The sequence below is a fragment of the Ursus maritimus genome, unplaced genomic scaffold (assembly GCF_017311325.1).
Source record: "Ursus maritimus isolate PB19 unplaced genomic scaffold, ASM1731132v1 scaffold_33, whole genome shotgun sequence".
In the NCBI taxonomy this organism is placed as follows: Eukaryota; Metazoa; Chordata; class Mammalia; order Carnivora; family Ursidae; genus Ursus; species Ursus maritimus.
Genome location: NW_024425897.1, coordinates 20,666,976 through 20,691,323, shown reverse-complemented (window position 1 = coordinate 20,691,323; position 24,348 = coordinate 20,666,976). Strand labels below are relative to the sequence as shown.

Sequence of the window (24,348 nt, the reverse complement as noted above, 5' to 3'; positions counted from 1 at the left end):
TTATAGGCCAGTTACTTTTTAGAACATCCTTTAATTTGGTTTGTCTGATTTTTTTAAATATTATTTATTTATTTTTTTACGATTTAGGTTATGCCATTTTGGTAGGAATACCAGAAATTATATGGTCTCAATGCATCCTAAGATGCATGGCCATGTGCTATCAATGTGTCTCATTAGTGACAATTTTGATCACTTGGTAAAGAAGGCAGTCCGCCAGGTTTCACCACTGTAAAGTTAGTTTTTCCTTTTTTGCTTACTATATTTGGGGGAGGTATTTTGAGACTATAAATATGCTTTAGCATCCATGATGATTCTTTGCCTGAATTATTACTATTGAAATGATGATTTTCTAATTCCATCATTCCTTCTACATTTTAGTTGGTATTCTATTTTAAGGAAGAACTGTTCTTTCTCCCCCATTCATTCATATATAAAAATAGGTTATTTTATTCAATTTTTTATTATCCATTTCTATCATTCATTCTGATGCTCAGATATAGTTATTTTGATGGCCAGATTTGGGCAGCTGGTTCCTGTGTCTGTTTTTGGCATGGCCAGCTATTTCTTGAGTACATCCGTATTTTCTGACACAAGATATTCTGACACAAGGTTCATCTTGTATTTTCCCTCCCTCAGGGCTAGAATTAATTTTTTTTTAAAGATTTTATTTATTTATTCGACAGAGATAGAGACAGCCAGCAAGAGAGGGAACACAAGCAGGGGGAGTGGGAGAGGAAGAGGCAGGCTCATAGCGGAGGAGCCTGATGTGGGGCTCGATCCCATAACGCCAGGATCACGCCCTGAGCCGAAGGCAGATGCTTAACCGCTGTACCACCCAGGCGCCCCTAGAATTAATTTTTTTGCCTAGAAACCCTGGATTCTTTTGGGGGGAGAACAGTAGTTAGAAACCATCATCTGGGTGCTTGGCGGGGGGGAGGTTATTGTTTCTGTGTCCTCTCAGCAGACAGCTATGAAATATGTTATATGTGTATTTATATATGTATTATGTATGTGTGTTATAGACATGCATATCCTTGATTTTATAACTGTGTCTACACCTTGAGTTTATAACAATACATCCGGTTTCAGGCCATCACCACAAGGTTGATTCTATCCTTTGCCTTCTCCAGCAATGAGAAATCTGGCTCCCGTTATTCTCAATATATTTACTTATTTGCTCAATCCTCAAATACAGAGAAAGTAGTTTCAGTATTGCTTAAACCTTACCGCTACAGAAAACAACCTACTAACAAGCTAAATATTTGTTTATAACTTTTTGACTTTATTATGAGGGTATATAGTCAAAATGTGTTCAAAATTTTAGGTTTTTTTTTTTTGGCCCCCATCTTTTGATGTGTTACGTTATTCATTTGACATACACTTATCTTGATTTTGTTTATATTCTGTCTTAGGGATTGTTTTCCCTAGGTTTGCTAATTATAGTATTTTACAGTATGTAAAGTATTAGTATGGTTCCAACTTAAAACTACAAAAGGTTTACTGAGAAGCGTCACTAGCCCTTATACCTTCCACTCCCATTTAACATCTCCAGCCTTTCACCTTGTTTCCACCCATTATCTGTGGGCAGTCTCGTTAGTTTCTGTTTTATTCTTTTTGCTCCCCCTAAACTTTCTTGTTTTTTTTACAAAATAACCAAATGTGTGTATTTTCTTATTTCCTCTTTTCTCTTACACTAGAGGTAGCACATTACAAATAACTCTTGAACTTTGCTTTTTTCACTTAATAGCATATTCTCAAGATAACTCCCATTGTATATATGTCAGTTAATACCTAACTTAAAAAATCACTCCATCGGGGCATCTGGGTGGCTCAGTAAGTTAAGCATCTGCCTTTGGCTTGGGACATGATCCCAGGGTCCTGGGATCGAGCCCCATGCTGGGCTCCCTGCTCATCGGGGAGCCTGCTTCTCCCTCTCCCTGCCACTCCCCTTGCTCGTGTTCTCTTTTTGTGTCAAATAAATAAAGTCTTTTTAAAAAATTACTTCATTGTGTGAATGTACTGTGGTTTATTCACCCATTCTTCTATTTATGTTTAGGTTGTTTCCAATATCTTATGATTAAAAATGTTGCAGTGGATACATTTTTATTTTATTTTTAGTTTTTTTGGAGAGAGAGAGAGTCGGGGGAGGGACAGAGAGGGAGAGTGAGAATCCTAAGCAGGCTCCACACCCAGCGCGGAGCCCAATGTGGGGCTTGATCTCACAACTCTGAGATCATGACCTGAGCCACCCAGGTGCCCCGTCAGTGGATAAATTTGTTTCCTTATTTGTGATCCGCAGAATTTTAAGTTGTCCATGAAGGTTCCTGACTCCTGGTGTACATGGCATACACGTAATGTACATGTATAAGGTATGCACTTTCCCCTTGAGTGTGGGCAGGACCGTGAATATGATTGTTTTATGTATTATGACAAAGCTGTGAAGAGATTTTGGGGGTGTGAAGTCTCAAATCAGTTGGCTGTGAGTTAATGAGGAAGAGTATTCTGAGTGGGCCTGACCTAATCAGATGAGCCCTTAAAAGGAACTGGGAGAAATAGACCAATTTCTTGTAAACCACAAACTACCATAACTCAACCATAAATAAGTATGATACCCTTTTTATTGATTAGAAAGCAAGCAAGCGTGAACAGTGGGGAGATGGGCAGAGGGACAAGCAGACTCCCTGCTGAGCAGGGAACCCAATGCGGGGCTCGATCCCAGGACCCTGAGATCGCGACCTGAACTGAAGGTAGATGCTTAACTGACTGAGCCACCCTAGGTGCCCCAAGTATGATACCCTTTATCAGTTTTAACACATATAGCTACTCAGGTTTTCTATTTTTCTTGAGTGAACTTTGGTGTTGTCTTTCAAAGGATTTGTCCATTTTAGTAAGTTAATTTATTGGCATAATGGTGTTCATAATATTACCTTATTTTAAAAATATCTGTAAAATCTGTAGTGTTGTCACCTGTCATTCCTGATGCTGATAATTTTTCTCTTTTCCTGATCTGTTTGGCTAGAGCAGTGGTTCTTCCAACTTCTTCTTTCTTAAAGGCCAAATAGTAAATATTTAAAGCTTTGCAGGCCATGGCAGTCTGTATTGCAACTACTCAACAATGCTATTAGAGAGTGAAGGCAGCCATGGATAATACCCATGGGTGAGACTTCCAATGAAACTTTATTTACAAAAACAGGCAGCTAGATTATGACCCATAGCATGGCAACCACGGGTTAGAGATTTATCAATTTTATTGATCTCAAAAAATCAACTTTGGTCCCATTGATTTCCTTTACTGTTTTTTTCTTCCATTTCATTGGTTTGCATTCTGATCTTTTTCCCCCATTCCATTCTGATCTTAATTTGCCGCCTTCTGCTTTGAGCTTTTTTTCTTGTTCTAATTTAAGGTCAAAGCTGAGATCACTCATTTGAGACTTTTCTTCTTTTCTAATATAAGTGTTTAGTGCTATAAATTTCCCTAAGAACTGCTTTACCTGCATCTCACAAATTTTTGATGTTCATTTTCATTCAATTCAAAATACTTTGATTTCTTCTTTGTTTTATGGACTATTAGTATCTAGTTTTTTGTTTTGTTTTTTTTAAGATTTTATTTATTTGACAGAGACAGCGAGAGAGGGAACACAAGCAAGGGGAGTGTGAGAGGGAGAAGCAGGCTTCCTGCCGAGCAGGGAGCCTGATGCAGGGCTTGATCCCAGGACCCTGGGATCATGACCTGAGCTGACAGCAGACGCTTAATGGCTGAGCCACCCAGGCGCCCCTAGTATGTAGTTTCTAATAATTGGATATTTTCCAGATTTATTTTTTCTAAAGTTTATGTAAGTAATGGGGCTCAAACTCATGACCCCCAGATTTTTTAAAGTAGGTGCTACACCCAGCATGGAGCCCAACACAGAGCTTGAACTCAAAACCCTGAGATGAAGATCTGAGCTGGGAAAAAAAAAAAGACCTGAGCTGAGATCAAGAGTTGGACACTTAACCAAGTGAGTGACCCGGTGCCCCCAGATTTGTTACTGATTACTAATTCAATTTCCTTGTGGTCAGAGACATAATTTGTATGACCTGAATCTCTTCAAATTTATTGAGACTTGTTTTATCCTTAGAATATTTTCTAGGCCATAAATGTTTTGTATGTACTTGAAAAGAATGTGCATTCTATTTTGGTTGGATGGAGTGTTACATAAATGGCAGATGGGGGTGCCTGGGTGGCTCAGTTGGTTAAGTGTCCGACTCTTGATTTAGGCTCAGGTCATGATTTCAGGGTCGTGAGATCGATCCCCACATCAGGTTCCATGCACAGTGGGGAGTCTGAGATTCTTTCTCTTCCTCTAACCCTCCCCCCAGCTCATGCTCACTTGCCCACTCTTTCTAAAAATTAATCTTTTTTTTTAAGATTTTATTTTTTTTGAGAGAGAGTGAGAGAGAGAACAGAAGTGGTGGGGAGGGGCAGAGAGAGAGGGAGCAGCAGACTCCCCTCTGAAAAGGGAGCCTGACTCAGGGCTTGATCCCAGGACCTTGGAATCATGACCTGAGCTGAAGGCAGACTTTTAACCAACTGAGCCACCCAGGCACCCCTAAAAATAAATCTTTAAAAAAACTGGCAGATAGGTCAAATTGATTGATAGTGTTGTTCAAGCCTTTATGTCCTTATTGATGTTCTGTTTACTTGTTTTCCTAATTATTGTGGGAGGAAGAGTTTGTTTGAAATCCTTATTGTAATTGAAGATTGTTTTTCCTTACGATTCTATCATTCCTTCCTTATTTTGAAGCCTTGTTATTAGATATATAAACACTTAAGACAGGTTCTTGTTTGGTTCTTTCATTAATATGAAAAGACCTTCTGTATTCTTTTTTTTTTTTTTTTAAAGATTTTTATTTATTTATTTGACAGAGATAGAGACAGCCAGTGAGAGAGGGAACACAAGCAGGGGGAGTGGGAGAGGAAGAAGCAGGCTCATAGCGGAGGAGCCTGATGTGGGGCTCAATCCCACAGCGCCGGGATCATGCCCTGAGCCGAAGGCAGACGCTCAACCGCTGTGCCACCCAGGCGCCCTGACCTTCTGTATTCTTTATACTATTTGCTCTGAGATATACTTTGGTATTAACATAGCAATATTAATATTAACATTCCTTAGCTTTCTTCTTTTAAAAATTTTTTACATTTTTAGATTTTATTTTTTAAAAAAGATTTTATTTATTGGACAGAGCGAGTGCAGAAGCAGGGGGAACGCCAGGCAGAGGGAGAGGGAGAAGCAGGCTTCCCTCGGAGCAGGGCTTTCCCAGGACCCCAGTGGAATCATGACCTGATCCGAAGGCAGACACTTGACCAGCTGAGCCACCCAGGTGCCCCCCTCAGCTTTCTTCTGATTAATTTTAGCACAGTACATCTCTTTCCATCCTTTTTACTTTTATCCTCTTTGTATTTACATATTTAAAGTAGGTTTCTCAGGGGTGGCATGTAGTTGGGGTTTTTGTTTTTGGGCCAATCTGACAGTTTGTCTTTTATTTTTTTTATTTTTATTTTTTATTTTTTTAAAGATTTTATTTATTTATGTGAGAGACAGCCAGCGAGAGAGGGAACACAGCAGGGGAGTGGGAGAGGAAGAAGCAGGCTCCCAGCGGAGGAGCCCAATGTGGGACTCGATCCCATAACGCTGGGATCACGCCCTGAGCCGAAGGCAGACGCTTAACGACTGCGCTACCCAGGCGCCCCTGACAATTTCTTTTCTTTTCTTTTTTTTAAAGAGCCCAATGTGACTCGATCCCATAACGCTGGGATCACGCCCTGAGCCGAAGGCAGACGCTTAACGACTGCGCTACCCAGGCGCCCCTGACAATTTCTTTTCTTTTCTTTTTTTTAAAGATTTTATTTATTTATTTGACAGAGAGAGAGACAGCCAGCGAGAGAGGGAACACAAGCAGGGGGAGTGGGAGAGGAAGAAGCAGGCTCATAGCAGAGGAGCCCGATGTGGGGCTCGATCCCATAACGCCGGGATCACGCCCTGAGCCGAAGGCTGACGCTTAACCGCTGTGCCACCCAGGCGCCCCTGACAATTTATTTTAATTGGAATGTGTAGACCATTTACATTTAATGTGATTATTGATATGGTTGGGTTTAGGATACTTTGTTTTTGTTTTTTTTAAAGCAGGCTACATGCCCAATTTGGGACTTGAAGTCACGATCCTGAGATTCGTGTGCTCTCTGAGCCAGCCAGGCACCCGGATATGGTTGGGCTTAAATATACCTTTTTGTTATTTGTCTTGTGTTCTGTGTGCTTTTTTTCTCTTTTTCTCCTTTCTTTTAATACTTCTTATGATTCCGTTTTATCTCCTTTGTTGGCTTATTGGTTAAAACTATTATATTATTTAAGTAGTTGTTTTAGGATTTATAGTATATACACCTCTAATTTATCTTAGTCTGCCTTCAAGTAATATTGTACCATTTCACGATCGGTATTACAAGAGCATATTTTGTTTCTTTCTTCCTAGCTTTTGTGCCATTGTCATACATTTATTTCTTTATTCATCAAATATCCCCAATACCTTGTTTTATTTAAAGAATTATCTTTTAAAGACATTTAAGAAAAAATGTCTTACGTATTTGCCCATGTAATTACTATTTTGGTACTCTTTCTGCAGACCCAGATTTCCATGTGGTGTATCATTTTCCTTCTGCCTGAAGTGTAGGTTAGCTTGTATTAGTTCTTTCAGCTTTTCTGTCTTGAAAAGGTCTTTGTTTCTCTTTCACCTCTAAAAAATTGTAAAATACATCTAATATGAAATTTAACATTTTAATTATTCTGAAGTATACAATTAGGTGTCACTAAATCCATTCACAGTGTTGCACAGCCATCACCACTCTCTTGTTCAAGAATTTTTAATCTTTAAAGGACACTCTGTACCTATTAAGCACTCACTCCCTAATCACTAATCTGATTTGCCTCTAGGTAGTTGCCTGTTTTCTCTTTCACTATTTGAAAGATATTTTTGCCAGGTATAGAATTCTTAGTTGATACCCCTTCCCCGCCCCACCAGTATTTTAAATATGTTGCACTACTGTCTCCTTGTTTGCATTGGTTCCAGTGAGAAATCTACCGTCTTTATCGTTGTTCTTCTGTACATAATGTGTCTTTGTGGGAGGGTGTTTTTAAGATCTTCTCTATCACTGATTTTAAGCAATTTGTGATGTACCTTTGTATGGTTTTGTCGCATTAAGTACATTCACATTGTTCTGCAACCGTGACCACCGTTTCTTGTGCTTTAGGTTTATTAAGCTTCCTGCATCTTTATAGTTTTCAAGTAAATTTGGAAAAAAATTTCAGCATTTTTTTTCCAGCAATTATTTCTCAAGATTCCCCCCCTTTTTCTTCCCTTTGGGGGATTATTCTATGTTAGGCCAAATGAAGTGCGCCATATCGTACTGATGTGCTCTTCACTTTTTTGGATTCTTTTGTTTTCAGACGGATCCTTTGTATGCCCCCGAGGTCACTAAAATCTTTTGCAGTCTAATCCGTTGCTAATCTATTGGGTTTTCATCTCCGACACTAGGTTTTATCTCTAGAAGTTTAGTTTGAGTTGCTTATATTTTCCATGTCTCTACTGAACATGTTCAATGTTGTTTTCTTTTTCCTAGCTTGTAAGTATATCGTATGCAGTAATAACTGTTTTAATGCTCTTGTCTACTAATTCTGTCATTTGTGTAATTTCTGGGTCAGTTTCCGTTGATTTTCCTGGGTCCAATTTTGTTGCTTCTTTGTATGTTCAGTGGTTTTTGATTGGATGCCAGGCATTCTGAATTTTACCCACTTATGTGCTATTTTTGTATTCTTGTACTTTTGAGCTTTATTTTTATATACTGGGTCACTTCAAAACAGCTCGATCCTTCTGTGTCAAACTTTAAAGCTTTATTAGGTGGGACTTGAATAGGAATTAGTTTTTCCTAATTCCAAAATTAGGAATTAATTTTGCTGCACTACTAAGGCAACAGTGTTCCATAAATGATAGTTTTCTATATTGGCTAGCGGGAACAGGAACTATTTTCTGTTCTTTGCCAGTTCTAATCCTTGTGGCTGGTTCTTTTCCCAGCGTCTGGCAGTTTCCTGATATGCGGAAGCTTATCAGTACTCAGCTGAATGCTTGCAGAGGACTCTCCACAGGTCTACAGAGTTCTCTCTATACAATTCTTCCTCTCTGGTACTCTGTCGGCCCCACAAACTAGGTGCCTTGCTTTCCTTGGATGCTTTGTTTTCCGAACTCTGGGAGACTGTGGGGCTCCACCTTGGGATTCCCCTCCTTTTGCTGCTGTCTGAAAACTATCAACACCATATACTGAGGCCATAGTAGCACCTACAGTATTTCTCTTCTCTCAGAGCTTTGTCCTTCATTGCCTGATGTTTTGAGAACCGTATATGTCAGGGTTTTTTTGTTTCTTAAAGATTTTATTTGAGATAGCACAAGAGGGATAAGCAGACTCCCCACTGAGCAGGGAGCCTAATGCAGGGCTCTATCCCAGGACCCTGAGATCATGACCTGAGCCAAGGGCAGATGCTTAATTGAGCCACCCAGGTGCCCCACATGTCAGGTTTTAGTTGTTGAGAGGGGGAGGGTAAGTCTGGTTTCTGTTCATCTATCATGGTTAGAATTAGAAGTGTCCTGAAAGCATTATCTTTCTAGATTGTTTTAAAGCCTAATGCTGATTTGGATGTGATTTTTCCCCTTGAAGCTTTTTAGGATGTGTATCCCTGGTATTTTTAAACTTCCCCATGTGTATGTTGGTGTGGATTCTTTTTCCATTCAAAGGGTTGGGCAGTTAGCATTTTGGAAACTTGTGACCTCTTGTTTTTCAGAGTTTTTGTGTGTGTGTGTGTGTGTGATTTCTCTCCTGTTTTCTCTTTGCAGAATTCCAGTGATGGTTGGATATTGGCACTCTTAGACTGATCCTTTTTTCTATTCTTTTTGTCCAACTTTATGGGAGAATTGCTCAACTTTATCCTTTCATCCTTATGTTAAATGTATTTCTGATATTTCCAAAATCTGTCTTTTATCCTTCCCCACAGCCTTTTTCTCCCTTACTCAAGGGATGTAGTACTTTTTTAAGTGATGTCTGCATTCAGTGTGGGGCTCAAACTCAGAACCCCACGATCGGGAGTCACACCCTGCACTAACTGAGCCAGCCAGGCGGCCCTGTGCAGTACTCATTCTCATACTTTGTGCCACAGTTGTTTCTTAGATATCTTGTTCTACTCGGTAATTTTTGTTTTGGGATTTTGTTATAGACTTCCTTGGGTCTGTTTCTTGGCTGTCTATATTTAAGACTGGGGCACTAAAAGTGAGAAGCTTCTTTAACTGTTCACATTCACTGTAGGGCAACAGGCTGGCATTTTCACTGGAGAGCCCCCGCTGTCAGAATCTGTAGGTCTTATCTCTGCTTTAGTCCAAAAAAGGGTCTTCCAGCCTGTGTAACCCTAGGGTGGGGCTGGAATCGCAGCTGTTCAGGTGGTTTCTCCTGAATAGGACTCCTACCTTTCTCCAGGGTGGTAGGCTTGAACTTCTGCTTCTTACATGAATTTCCAGTCCTTGTTTTTCTCCTGGCACATGGGGCCTCTAATTCCTTCTTCCCTTTATGATGTTTGCTTTTTTTTCAAGGGAGGTACAAATTAGCTTGCTTCCCATGATGTGCTCTTAAAAAGTCATTTATTCTTCCAATAGTTGTCCTTTCAGAAATTGTGGATTAATATGATAGAATGTGTCCTTTTATTTCTTGATGTTATTTTCGTGTACTTGTATTTGAGGGTGGGGGTGGGCACTGAGGTATTGGGATTTTAATTTTTTAAATAGGCACCATGCCCAACATGGGGCTTAAACTTGACCCTGAGATCAAGAGTTACAAGTACTGAGTCTGGCTGGCTAAAAGTATGTATTTTTAAGAAACTATCTGAAAAGTTCATGGTAGCATACAGCCCACTGTGAACACTATCTGTCACCACCACCCTTATCAAAAACATTACCAAGACCCCAGAACACCCCTTCTACTCCCAGTCACTATCCTCTGGGACCCAAAGCTACCACTATCTTGACATGTTAAGATAGATCAGTTATTTTTCACTATTTTCAGTATTATTTAAATGAACTTATACCATTACGTACTTTTTTATGCTTGATTTCTTTTGCTGATCACTGTGTGTTTGGCTCCTCCACGTGGTTAGACGTAGCAGTAGTTTGCTTTTCTTCCCGTACAGCATTCCATCGTGTGCCACTGCGGCTAGCGCTGTCACCGCTGCCGTGAGCATTCTTCTGCATGGCTTTCGGCGAGCATGTGCATGTATCCTGTTGGATTTACACCTAGATGTGGGATTGTTGGTCTTAAGGGGTGTGTGGTGGCGATATCAGATTTCCAAAGTAGTTGTAGGTTACATTCCCCACATCAGTGTGTGGTTGGTTCCACATCTTCCCCCAACCATGGAGGTTTGGTGGTAGCTGTATAGATTTTGTCATGCTTTTAATATGCATTTCCCTGATGACTAATGAGGATGAACGTTGTCTGTGTAATTTTGAATACACTTGTTTTTTAAGAAGCAGCTCTTTAAAAAGATGGCCTCAGCCATTCTGGAGAGGAGAATCCTTGCTGTGCTCAGTGAGGTATCTTCAGCTGAGGCACCTCACTCCCCCACTTCTCATGTCCCATAGAAGTCTTCTCTTAGCCGTGAGTGGTTACTTTTGCCGTTCTAGTACCGTGGGCAACAGGCAGAAGGAGGCAAGTTGCTTGTTCCTCATCCAAGAGGACCCCTGCTCTTCCTGCAATAAAGACAAAGGTGGGTACTTCCACTAAAAGTTAGCATTTATTAAGTATAAGGAAGGTAGGGTCAAAAGAAGAATTAAGTGGGTCTGTGTGAGGACCCCCAGGAGCAGGAGGCTGTGATAAGCAGGTCAAGGAGACTGGTTGGATTCTCCTGAATACAGACCACAGGGTTCATGGGGACAGCTGTGCAAGAAGAGGGCAGAACCATCGATCTTAGGAAAGCAGCACTAAGTCTTTTATCTTCTCTGCATTTCCCTTTTGTACAGTAGTTCTAAATCCACTGCCAGCTCCCAAGGGAGGATATGTGGTCTAAGAATTGCCTAGACTCTTCCAGCACAATGATCTCTTTGAGGAAAATCCTCACACTGGCTTGAGTATAGACAAGCTCCACTGTGAGTAGGGGGCAGAACATGCAGAGTTAGGTTTAGCTTTGACCTTGGATTTCCATCCCTTCAATCATATTTTCTATATGAAAACCAGCCTCAAGGAGTTGAGTGGGAGGAAAGGATAGTTTATAAGGATGGAGTAAGAATCACATCAAGTACCGAGACTGAATTCCTAACTACTGGATAGCACTTCGGTAGCAGAGCCGTCCGAGCCTGTCAGCCTGTGGCTCTTCTCAGTGAGTAGATGACCACACAACTCTTCGGGTAAATCAAAATTAGATGAAGGTTATTTATTGGTGCGACTTTTTTCCTGTAGTGAGCTTCCTTTACACAGCAGTGGTGTAAATAGCATCAAATTGAATGAAAACTTTGTTAAATGCAACCATAAATAATTATAATAAATATACATCAAGTAACTTTACAGCACACGGTTTTTTTAGGGCCAAGGTTTGAATCGGTCTGGACCTCTCAATGTGCTCTCTGGGAGAAGCAGTCGTGTTAGCAGCAGACATCTTACTCACAGCTGTCATCATATCAAGTGATGGGCCAAAAGAAGCTTCCCAGACCCCCCTTGGGGAGGTAGCTGACAATTCTGAGTCCATTCAAGGGATGGGAAGGATTGGAAGGGAAAATACAGAGAGGAAGAATCACTTCTGAGTCCATTCAAGGGATGGGAAGGACTGGAAGGGAAAATACAGAGAGGAAGAATCACTTCTAATAATCCAGAGGCTCTTTCATTTTGCAGAAATAAGAGGATCCTTGTCAGGACTACATCCTGGTGTGACCCCCCCCTCCCCCCCAGTCAACGGGGCTCTCGCCGCTAAGAGGCAGCGGCCAGCCCTCTTCCTTTCAAGCAGGGAAACTGCTTGCAAGTGCTCACCTCCAGACAGGACTGCTCCTGCATGAAATGTAACCGATGCAGCCGGAAGGACTGATCTGGTTTTAGCTTTTCCTTAAGTTGGGAAATCGTTTCTATAATGGTCCTTAATGCATTTCCTAAGAGTAAGAGTCGGAGGAGATGGATGCCAATGGCTATAACTCTAAAATCCATACATCTTCCCAACAGGCCAGGGCCACGGCAGAGAAAGGAAAAGCACAGCTTTCTCTCCCCAGCATTCACACTCCAGAGCCTTCTAGTCAGCACTCACTCAGAACTTTCAGTATTCACAATATTATACAATAAATACAGTGATGCAATTCCATGAGAACTGGCAAGGCCCAAAATGACAGTGTCCAACAAGATGGCATATGCTGCTCTTGAACAGAGTACCATCAGACAAAGACCTGTTTGGGGCACAGATGCACTGGGGCAGTGGGTGAGCCTGGAGCAGCTCAGCCCTGGCACACACGCTCACACGGGGTAGCAAGGGGGGTATGGGGCGGGCCTGGCCAGAGGGGGCAGAAGGACCCCACAGTGGTCCTTGGAAGGTCTTAGTCACTGAAGTAGACCCTGAATTGAGCAGAGCACCTCAGTCAGCTCTTTTTAACATGGGTGTGTGGCCCAGTCACCAACCCTGCAGTGAGGAACGGCTGTTTCTGAGTATAAAAGGGGGGGTAGGCTTGAATCCTGTGCTTTCCTGTTCAATCAGAGTCTCAGAAAAAGGCCCCCACTCGAGCACTGTCCCTCCTCCTCAGGGTGTCCTCAACTCCTGGAGTTGGGACACACCTGGCTGTGAACTAAGGTCAGGGATGAACCCTTTGGTCTTCTGAGGAACACTCAGTGGAAAAGTGTCAGACCAGGGGCCCAGAGGAGACAGTGCAGAGGGTTGTCTGGTTGAGAAGGGATGGGGGGAACCACTGGGGGGCTTTTCCTCAGAAAAACCCAGACCATAAACAAGGTTCTAAAGCTGTAAGATTATCACAGAAAGCTCCCTGTGTGTGTCTCCCACATTTGGGTAACTGGCCCAACCATTTTAAGATGGAAGGAGGCCTGTGGGAGCATCCAGGATCAACTCCAGCTCAAGGCAGGAGGGACAGGCCACAGACCTGTTTGTGAAGATGCTCTGCGGAGAGAACAGGATGCTGCTGGGACCTCACCACCAACTTCCTGCTGGGTGGTTCCATGATGTGGAACTAACTGAGGCCTTATGGCATCAGAATCCAGTGGCCGTGAAAGACAATGTCCAGGAAGATCAAATGAGACACAGGCTGCCTGGGAACTAAACTATCCTACAAACATACCACAAACAGGTAGTAAAAGAACCAACCCATCACGAAACATACAAATACAAAAGGTTAAGTCTTCCAGGAAGCCCTGGAATGTGGACAAAAGTTCAGAAAAGCAAAATGTCGCCAACTCCTCACGCAGGACCCGGAGGGATGTGCCCTCAGTGGCAGGCTTCCTAAGCCGGCGGTGCGGTGCCTCGGTGACGGACTCGGTCTGGGGCTCCCTCCCCTCAGCCACTTAGGGGATCTTCACGGTAGTGAATGGCACAACGAAGTTTCTCCAGCATGATTTCCAGAGAGGAGTACTGGGGAAGTTTGATCATGAACATGCAGGTCTCCACTCGGATGTAGCGAGAGTCTGGGGAACCTGCAAAAAACCCCACCAGGCCAGTGTTAGGAGGCTGGGCTACGATTCCAGGGAGGCCTCTCGGCCTCTTTGCTTCCAGGTTTGCTTCTCTGGGCAGCTCTAAGCCAACGCCAAGGCCCATCGGGTGGAGGGGCAGGGGTGGGGCAAAAGAAGATTCTGGAGGAGAAAATGGCAGACACAACTGTACAGCACAGGGTCCAAAGTGTTGACCTGTGAGGGAATCTGGTTATAGAGAAGTTTTGTTTGGCCAGCAGAGGGTTTTATTTCTCTACATTTAAAAGTTGGAAAATTAAAAGACTCCTGGATTTTTAGCCTTCTAAAACATCAGAAAATACGTCAACCTTGGGCCTCTGTGGACTCTTGGCTGAGGTCAGGTTTGGCAGGCACGTGACAGGCCCTCCCTCCCTCCGGGCCCAGCAGCCCCAGCCCCCACCGAGAGAAGAGCCTGTTGTGTCCCGACTTGGAACATGACAAGGGGAGGGCGGTACCTGCTGTGCCATCTGGGGGGGCAATCTTCATCGGGTATGGGGGCACGTGGGCTGTGTCAGGGCCCCCGTCTTTGCAGGGGCAGGTGAATGGGATGCGTTCCTGGTTGCAGGCAAACTTGATGAACTTGCACAGCTCCTCCTGGGCGAACATCTCCAGTGCCCCCCAGAAGAACTCGATGTGCTGGTCTGTCTCCATCAGCCCCACCTGGTACATGGTGTGGGCCTGGGGGAGAAAGGCCCCCCAAGACGTGAGCAGACCCAGGCCTCTGCTAGCCCAATAACTCCCTAGGCCAGGCGGGTGCAGCAGGGACATGATGGCCGCAGACATGGGGGTCATGAAGACTTGGAAGGTATCGTCCCAGCACCCGTGTGTGGGACTGCGGCCTGCACATCAAGCCCAGCAGCAGAGGCTCAACCTAGGTTACCCCATGGACACACCAGGCGGGTCCTGTCACCCTTCCCAACGGATGTGAAGTCACTTGGGCAAGGTCTGGCCGCTGGCGAGAAGCAACCCTGGGATGCCAGGGTCCAGCCCGAGGGAAGCTGGCTCGGGCAACAGCAGGCCAGGCTGGGGAATGGATGGGGCTCAGCGAGAATGGTCTTCACTCAGGATGTGGTTTAAGACCGGGGCTTAGAGGCCATCGATCTGGGTACGAAGCTGACCCTGCCACGTGCTGCCACGAGTAAGCTCCGGCTAACTCAGCTGTGAGATGGGGTGAGCATGCCCCCCCCGCCCCCCGTGAGGACAGAGTGCTGGGACACAGGAAGTACCAGGACAGGCCCCCGCCCACACTGCCTGTCAACCCGGCCGGGCCCCAGGCCACCGACCTTGAGGAACTCGAGGTTGATGTAAGGGAGGCCGCAGGTGCGCAGCTCCATCTCCAGCGGGCTGAGCGTGGTGAGCAACTGCAGGGGGATGATGGCGCCCAGGCCCGCCCTCACGGCCGTCACACACTCGGGGTTCTGCAGCTCCCGCAGCCGCAGGCTCCGGATGGCCGCTGCATAGATGTCCTTGTTCTCCCACCTGCAGGTACGAGGGGGACCCAGGTGAGGGAGAATGCCGAGGCGGCCCGTGGGGCTGCTCCCAGTCCCAGGGTCACATGGACCCAGTGGAGGTCTCAGGCAGGAGGGGAGGCCCAGTGACCGAGATGTCCTGGTCCTGGCAGCCCCACCAATTTCTCTCGTGCCTCCGGGAGTCCCCCACCTCCCAGCTGGGCTTTTCTTATTAAAAGGCCTTCTGCTGAACACATTCCATCCTTGCCGGCACCCAATGTCCTGCCTCATGTTCCTCCCACTGGTGAAATCCATCTGTCCCCAACCCAGCCCCGGCCGCCCAAGCCCAGGCGCTGGCGCGCACCCCGCCAGCCAGAGCGGCCAGCCCTGCCGCAGGCACAACACTCACGCCACAGGGATGTGCCGGCCGCGGCTGCATAGCTCCACCTCCTCGCCCGTCATGGTCAGGTAGGTGAACCTGCAGAACGGCTTGTTGGGACCCTCGGGGCTCTCGATGGCCAGGTGCTGGGAGGCGATCTCGGCACACAGGGCCTCCAGCTCGGTCTCATCGTTGATCTGGAGGGCAGAGGCAGACCGAGGCTGACTGCCTGACCCGCTCCCAAGGTCCCCTGGAAGATGGAACCCTGATCTCCAGTTGGGCAAACAGCGGGCACCGTGTGGACGGGGGCTGCCCTTGACCATCATGAAGGTGCACATGGCACGGGCCTGCCCAGAGCTGCCATGAGTTCAGGGGCGGGTATGTGCCTGAGGCCTGGCTAATGAGACCCAAATTGCAGGGCTTTTTCTGTTACCATGTGGAAGGAGTAGCCCTCTTTTACAGTTTTGTCCACACCAGTGAGATGGTACCTCTTGTACTGTTGGGACCATCTTGAAACCAATTATTGATGATCATTTGAACACCTGGACTGAGCCTTGCCCGAAGCCAAATCTATATCCATATTTAGTTTTAAAAGCAAATCATTTAAAAAACCAAAATTAGGTTCCAAAAGACACTGATGTACACGCTGGGCTACCGAGGAGATAATAGGATCTGGCCCAGAGGAAAACAGAAATCTAACTTTGGGATGGCGAAGGCTGCAGGTACAAGGGCCAGAAGTTCCGAATCTTTCTTCCTGGTCTGTATGCCCCAACCTTGGTGTAGTCTGGTATCCCAGCACTCTCTGAGGCTTTGTCCAACCCCTTCAGAAAGAAGCCTTGCCTGGACTGTCTGTCTGGACTCTGTCTTATATCCCCTGCCTGCCCCAGGCCCTTGCTGCTATCCATAGCCCTGGGAGGACTTCTCAAAGCAGTGCCTGGCAGGGACTCCTAAGTCCCTAGCCCATGGGGGGCTGTCCTGCTTTGACCCTTAAGACAGTTCATTGTCCTCCCCCTTCTGCCCTTGTCATGAGGACGTGTGTGCACAGCCCTCTGGAACACACTGCCTCACATACCCAGAGAGCAACCGGGGAGCTCCCTGTGGCTGCAGTGAGAGCCCAGAGCCTGGCCCACAGCCGGCCTCCACGACTGCGAGCCAGTGGCCAGATCTAACGGCTCCCATGGGCCCAGCCGGCAGCCTGGGCACTGACTGCACCGCCTCTGGGGGCTGGGCTGTGCGGGCAGAGGGACGGCCAGACACCGCCTGTGCTCTCGCTGTCTGCATGTCTCAAGGCACGAGGAGGAGGAGAGCTACTTTCCCAAACCCTTCCCCGGCCAATCTCCTGCACTCTGAGGCCCCAAAACCAAGCTCTTAAAAGTGAAAGTGAGTCTGCTTGTAGGAGTTGCCCTCCCGTCACCTCTGCTCAGTCAGCTGCCGGGAACCCTTCAACCCTGTGTCTGTGGGAGGCCTGTCAGGGCACACCAGTCACCCCCCACTCTGCTGCTATCGAACAGGAAGAGAAGCCAGAGGGGCCTCTGTCCCCATGAAGTAAGCCTGGCAGAGACGGCTCGCATTCCCTGACGTTCTTTGGGAGATCTCAATCGGTCTTCAGGTGGACGCTTGGGCTCCCATGGCACGGAGGACCAGGGGACAGCAGGCCACGGAGGCAGCAAGGAGCCCCGGGGACACTGCCCCAGAGCTCTGCCGTCCCCAGCACGTACTATTCACTTACACTCTCGAATTTCTTGACATAATTGTAGGTGAGGATGTCTGCTTCCTGTAGGTCTTGGTCCGGGTCCAGGGGCTCCCCCACCAGGGTCTTCCAGAAGGAAGGCAGGAGGTCCAGGGGAAGAGGGACATCTGCTCGAATCGCAATTCCCAGCAACTGGCCCAGGAAGTGCAGCAGCTGCTCCTCCCCGTAGGTGATGGGGCTGGGGGTCAGGATGTACTTGCCCTGGAAGCGGAGGCAGACATGAAGCGACATGGGTGCCTGCAGCCGCTCGGGCCTCTGGCCCAGAGCTCCCAGCCCGGGAGGCAGACTGGGAAGGGCTGGAAGAGCACCCCCCCAAGGCCCCAAGCCAGCGCCCCGCCGCCGCCCTCGCCTCGGGCGTCCTACCTTGTTCTTGTTCACAGCTGAGCTGGGGCACAACAGCAGGAGGGACAGCGAGGAGCTCTGCAGCTCTTTGCACACCTGCCACAGGAAGTGCCGGAAAGAGCCGCCTGTGGGACACACGGACACCTGTCAGCATCGAGACCCTAGCAGCCCGCCTGCACCTCAGCTCGTTCGCCAACCTGAATGCAGCTACGGTGGAGGGGAGAGAAGCCTCATCCGAGGGCGGGGAGACCAGGGGTCAAGTCCTGTTGTGCCACTTACTAGCTGGGTGACCTCCAGGGATTCACTTCCCGGTGGCCCAACCCATCAAATGGGGACAGTAATCGAACCTACGTCCGGGGCTGGCTCCGAGGATTCCCTGAGCCCCGACGCAGAGCCGCACTGGGCTGTCTCCACGGCTGCAAGCTCACGCTGATTTGCAGGCTTGCTTGATCTGCGCCTGTCGCTCCAGGTTGTACCAAAAGCGGGGCCACCTGTCCTACTCAGCACCGCCCCCCACCGAGGCCCAGGTGCTCAGGGTCCGTCCAGCCAGTGTCAAACTGCACGGACCGATGCACGAGCGCTTGCAGAGGGCAATGGGCCACAAACGGCCCCGGCTTCTGTCCTTCCAAACATGCCTTTGGCTTTCTGGCCGACGCCTCCCTGTGGCTGGGTCTTGTCCCGCTGTGCATCCCCGGGCAGGGCCCTAAGGTCGGAGGCTCTGAGCACAGCTGTGCGCACATGCTGCTTGCTCAGAGCCATGCAGAGCAGCTGCTTGGGGACAGAGGTCCTCGCTCATTTTGCACGGGGAAGCAGATTTCTGCCTGCGGAAGCCACCAAGGGCTGGGCCGTGGAACTGGACAGACCTGGGTTTGAACCACAGCCAGCTGCCTGACCTGGGGGAAGCTACGATCAGTCACGTGGGACAATGCCGGCCTCGTGCACTTCCGGTGCTATGAGGAGGGTCAGGTGTGGAGGGTGGGCCTGGCACCCTCGGCGCGCTCAGTGGGTACGAGTGTTCTGAGAGGGCCCGGCCCGGGTGCCCAGAGGGTGCCACGGTGCCGGCCGGAGGCCCCGCCGGAGCGGGGTGCCCGGGATGCGAGTGGGAATGGGAGAGAGAGCTGCCCCAAGGGCCCGGCCTTTCCCGCTGCGTCCGGCTCAAGAACTGGGTCTCTTCTCTCATCAAACGTTTCCTGAATGTCTGGGGCTCACTAAGCACAGCTTAAAGGGTCACGAGGGAGCAGCTTCCGAGCTGCTGTCCCTCACTGCCGCACAGTGAAGTGACAGAAGGGCTCCCCTAGCACCCTGTCTCTCATGGGACACACACAAGCTCTGAGCCCAGCCCACCCCTCGGCCGGGGGCCCTTCGTGGGGCACGAGGCCAATCCGCACTGACGGTGTCTCCACGGTGTCCACTCAGCCCTGATCAGAGATGCGGTCCCGAGCCTGGGGGTGCGGGGTGGAAGTCGCTGGCAAGCGCCGTTCCCGCCCAGGCCAGGGGCAAGTCCCGGGGGCTGGGGCTGGAGGGGCTGGACGGGCCTGGCGCTCTGGGGGCAGTCCTGGCTTCTGCAGAGCAGGCTACAAATAACCCCAGGAATGTCCACACCCTCGCACAGCCTCTACCCTGAACCGGCTGCACAGAGCCCGGCAGGGGGCGCACTCACTGGTGCCGTGGACCTCCTCCCCGGTGAAGCGGATGTTGAAGGCGTAGGTGGGGTCCCCACCGCTGGCCAGCTTGACGCAAAGCTGAGAGGACGACACGGACGCCAGCTGCCGGGCAGCCTGGCAGAAGTAGGAGTTTTCAGAGGCTCTGATCTCCCCTGGAAAGAGACGGAAAGCAGTCAAAGCCTCCTGGCACCGTCTTCTGCTCTCCCGCCCTGGGACAGATGCCTTGCCAGGCCTGCGTCTGCTTCTCGGCCTCTCCCGACGCTGGCTCACAGCCACCCTGCCTTCTCTCTGCTCTTGGAACGTCTTCCATGCCTCCCCTCTGTCCCCAGGGGAGGCCCCCCCCCATCCACGCTCTTCTCTCATTCCCTCCACGCTGTGTGTTCATAGGCCATGGCCGCCTCCCCAGGAGCCATTGCCCCCTCTTCTTCAATGCTGGAACCCCAATTCCAGCAAGTCCATGGCCAACCAGAACGTCTCCACTCCTCCCCCCCCCAACACAGTTAGGTGTGGCCCTGTGACAGTTGTCCAGTGTGACGGGAAGGAGAGGTGAGGCTCTGGGAAGCAGAGAGCTCCTTCTGTCTCTCCCCTTCCTCTTGCTGCCCAGCATGCAGGCTCACTAGGGGACCCTGAAGGTGGAAGCCACACGCTGGGACACTTGGGAGGAGGACAGAAGCGGCCAGATGAATGTTTGTACTTCCTTCTAGAGGCTTCTTTCATGTTCAAGAAGTCGACCGTATGGTTTGTTCAATCACGGCTATCGTACATTTTCTGCTCTGTGTGTAGCTAATCTTACCTCCCACGATTTCCAGTGGGTCCAAAGTGATCTCGGGAGCCGCATGGTCAGCTGTCCTCTGCACGGTGGCGTTCAGCACCCGATTCATGACGGTCACCTTCGTGTCATAAAAGATCAGCCCTGAAGGGAAGAATGGGGGGGGGAGAGGCTCTGACGGGACTGCTTTCCTTCCCTCCCTGTCACCCCAAGGCCTGCCCCCTCTGGGTGCAGTCTCTCATGGGACGCCCTCCAGGCCCCTGAATGGGGCACTCGTGCACACAGCCCTGACTTTCCAGGGGACAATTTGTTAGTACCTGCCTCCATGGTAACCTATGAACCCCGGCCTCTGTCATGCCCAGCAAACACCTCGTTGGCAGAAATACAGGAAGTATGAGGAGGTTTGCTGTAGCATTTTATGAAGTGGAGAAAATAAAATCCCAAAGGTGAAGGCGCAGAACAGAACATCTGCTAGGATACCCGCTTTTGATTTTTTAAAAAATCATGTGTGTATTTGTGAACAGAAAAGTCTGGAAGGACAGGTGCTCAGCTGTTGATGATCATCTCTGGAATGTAGGGGAAAGACAGTGAATCAGAGCCTTCTATTTTTTTTTTTTTTTTAAATAATGGAGCCCAACGTGGAGCTTCAGCTCATGACCCTGAGATCGAGACCTGAGCTGAGATCAAGAGCCAGACACTGAACTGATTTAAGTCACCTCCATCCCCAACACGGGGCTCGAACTCATGACCCCGAGATCAAGCGTCACATGCTCTTCTGACTGAGCCGGCCAGGCACCCCTGAAAACTTGAGTGAATGTAATTTTTCAGAGCGCAACTGAAGTGACGGCTCTGGGCTGGAGGTGCTGCCCGGCGGGACCCAGCGTGCTCCGTGTAAGGAGGGCGCCTCCCAGGCACTGGGCTGGGTGCTGACCTTTGGCCTCCTTCAGCAGGGCGGCGATGCTGCGGGTGTACATGGGCGTCTGGCGCAGCTCCACCAGGGGCAGGAAGAAGGTCTCCAGCGTGGTGTTCAGGGACTGCAGCAGGGCGAAGCGCAGGCGCAGGCTCTCGATGGGCACGTCTGCAGGGCATGAGGGGCGGTCAGGCCGAGGCTCTTGGGGTGGAACGAGCTCAAGTGGCCCCTGTCCCTGGCGGGGGGGGGGGGCACCAGGAGGATCCCGCCGGGGATTTTTATCCCCGGGACCCCCAGAGGCTGCGCGGGCGTGCCCCCGATCTGCCTGAACCCATGCCAAGCAGAAGCAGAGGGGGAGGCGCCGGCTCGTGGGGAATCCAAGGGCCCCCTCAGCCTATCTTTAGGGCAGGCCAGGGCTGTGGCCTATGCTATTTTTAACTTCCACTTTTGAAATAATCAGACTTCTAGAAGTTGCAAAAATAGTACACAGTCCCGTGTACCTTTCATCAGCTTCCCCCAAAGTGACAGCATATGTCAAGACCAGGACATTGAGACACTGGCACGCGGTCTCATTTGTCCTCATATCTGTCTCCTCTCCAGCTGTGAGAGGATGACAGCAGGACGATTTCTGGCCCATGTTTACCTTCAAAGTATGTGCAAGAGCAAAGAGCAAAAGCCCAGGCCGCCCGTGGCACACACGGCACAGGCACAGAACAAGCCAGCATGCCGGGACGAGGGTCCCCTCCCGGGGATGGATTTATGCAGAACGCCTGCTCTTGTGTGCACACGGTGCGTGCAGGCGTATCCTCGCCTTTAATGAAGACACACCGCGGTCTCGAGCTGAAGAATGCCTCCGAGGCAGGAGACAGCTCTGATCCCCGCTGCCTCCCGCCACCCGCCTGCCATCTGTGGGGGCCTCTAGGCGGGGGGCCTGGCATGTGGGGTGGCCTCCAGGCGGGCCTCCCAGCCGCCACCCGCCCGCGCCTGCCCCTGTGCCAAGGGGCCGGGAGTAAGGCCTCGCCCATTTAATGCAGCTGCCATCTCTGCCCCCAGGGTCACAGCAGGTGAGCCTAAGGACGTGTTCGATGGCCGTGAAAAGCACCTCTAGTCCTTCTAACCGCCCCCCCTCCACTGTCGTAGGGGCCGCCCCCAGAGCCCACATACTCAAGAGACAGGCCACTCTGGGGTCGGCGGCATCGGCGGGGTCCAGATACACCTCGTGGGGGTGGAGCCGCGCGGGCGTGATGGCGAGGTGGCGGCACAGCCGGTTGATGTACTGCACGAGCGCCACGTCCATCTCCAGCGTCCACTTCCTTGAGGCCTTGTGCGCGTGTCGGACATCGATGCAGGCACACCTGGGCCGGGCGAGAAGGGCGAGGTGGGCCGGGGGCCGCGTCCCAGCCCCCGGGGGATCTGGAACAGCACCTGGGCTCGCAGCTGGCATCTTGGTGCAAGGGGACCCCCCCCCCGCCCCGCCCAGGAGGAGCGAGCACACAGGCGGGAGGGTGGGAGCGGCGCCACCGTCCAGAGCCCGGCCGCATGCACCCACCGAGCCTCCCTCCTGCGCGTGGGCAGAGGGCGGAGGGCTAAGCACCGGGGCTCTGGAGTCCTTGGGCCGAAATCTAGGCCACCGGTGACCTGGGCCTCAAGGACAGCTGCTTTCCGAGGCCTGGTGTCCTTAAGTATGAAATGCAGCTGGCGACGACACAGCCGCGCCGTCCCCAGAGCCGGCCGAGGGCGCCTGGGAGGCACCCGGCCGAGGGCGTGGGCACAGGGGTCTGGGAGCGCATCGCTGCAGCTAACGGGACACCGCACGCCACCCCAACGCCGGGCGCCGAGTGATGCGGAAACACGAAACAAGCAGACGTCTTGTGTAACCCCCCCTTCTAAGTACTGAGAAAACCTACCCCTTGAAAATGTCGGGAGCCACCTTTACTGAAGCTTTACAAAGCGATGGCCCGGGCTGCAGAACCGCCGGCAGCGTCCCCTGTGCCCACGCGGCCTCTCCCACCCCGGTCAGCCGTGGCCCAGAAAGGCGGGCAGGCCGGCGGGGCGATGGGCGCCTCCAGCTCGGAGCCCGCGGCCCCTCTCTGGGCCACATGCCACACAGGGTGCCTCCGGCCAGGGGCACAGCCTCTCAGGACAGGCCGCGTGTCCGCCCGAGCAGTGCTGAGAGCGCGCTTCCTCCAGAAGGGGATCCCCTCCCGGCCGGCGGACGGCGGCAGATGCCACCGGCTGCGGCCCTTAGGCCGGGTGCGGGAAGGAGGCAAGGAGCGTCAGTCAGGGCGCCCGCATGGCCCCAGGTGCCCAGGAACAAGCCCTCGAGCTGTAACAAATGTCACTTGCAGGCCAATCTGCAACCTTCCCACTTTGAATGCACTTTCTAGTCCAAAGCGGGTGATTCTACTTTTCAAAAGCCCCCAAATCCTCTCTCTTACTGGCTTCTCAAATCAATCAGAAAACTCGTCTGGACACGGACACTGAGCCTTCCGCAAAGGTACAAAATGACGGTGCCAAGCAGCAAACCATTTCTGAGCCCTGAACACGGGTTTTAAAAGAGCGCGCTCCAGGCCGCCGCTCCCTCCCCGACCCCCCCTGCCTGGGGTGGGGGGCGCCAGAGTGAGGCCAGGGGGGTTTGCTTGTTTGTAAGCACAGCACAGCTGCCTGGGACTCCCGTACAGCTAGGAAGGGGAAACCATTCTTGTTTGGCCCTGGGGACCTGGCGAGCTGCGGCCTGGCAGGGAGGGAGGGCGGACAATGGGGGCTCGGAGACAAAGTGGGACTCCGAGGAGCAAAGAGTCTTTGGAATGAGAAATCGGCCCCCCACCCCCAGTCCTGTGATGAAGCCCTAAACCCCCCCGTGTGACTGTGTTAGGAGACGCGGCCTTTAAAGAGGTGACTGAGTTAAAGGAGGTCCTCAAGGCAGGGCCCAGACCAGCAGACTGGCGTCCCCCTCAGAAGTGGGGCGGCAGCGGGGACGCGCCCGCACACAGGCAGGGCCGTGGGCCAGTGAGGAGGTGACCGTCCACAAGCCAACGAGCGGCCTCAGGAGACACCAACCCTGTTGACACCCTGACCTCCAGAACTGTGAGCAGATGAATTTTTTTGTTTAGAACCGTCTGTTTCCAAATGGGCTCTAAAACCCACTTTGACAATTCTGGACATTAGAAACTCAGCAGGCATTTAGAACGGCAGAGGGAGCGGCTCCCAGCAAGGATTCTCTCGGGGATGCCTCTGGTGGCCGGAAACAATTTTTATACAAGGTAACAACTGGGTTGAGGGACAACTTCTTACCTCTCAAAGTGAAGGTCGTAACCACAA

At 50.3% G+C, this 24,348-nt stretch overlaps 1 protein-coding gene across 2 annotated transcripts in view; it reads right to left on the bottom strand.

Moving 5' to 3' along the window:
• Window positions 1-11,458: 11,458 nt before the first annotated feature.
• Window positions 11,459-24,348, bottom strand: part of HECTD4 (HECT domain E3 ubiquitin protein ligase 4) — a 177,053-nt gene continuing 164,163 nt past the window's right edge. For both annotated transcript variants that reach the window (XM_040619910.1, XM_040619909.1), the window contains exons 67-76: window positions 22,192-22,382; window positions 21,049-21,195; window positions 20,142-20,261; window positions 19,345-19,500; window positions 17,706-17,809; window positions 17,322-17,543; window positions 15,623-15,789; window positions 15,049-15,244; window positions 14,221-14,443; window positions 11,459-13,732 (exon numbers count right to left, since the gene is read on the bottom strand). In XM_040619910.1, the coding sequence (XP_040475844.1) occupies window positions 13,596-13,732; window positions 14,221-14,443; window positions 15,049-15,244; window positions 15,623-15,789; window positions 17,322-17,543; window positions 17,706-17,809; window positions 19,345-19,500; window positions 20,142-20,261; window positions 21,049-21,195; window positions 22,192-22,382 (1,663 nt within the window). In that variant the 3' untranslated portion in view covers window positions 11,459-13,595. The remainder of the gene's footprint in view (window positions 13,733-14,220; window positions 14,444-15,048; window positions 15,245-15,622; window positions 15,790-17,321; window positions 17,544-17,705; window positions 17,810-19,344; window positions 19,501-20,141; window positions 20,262-21,048; window positions 21,196-22,191; window positions 22,383-24,348) is intronic.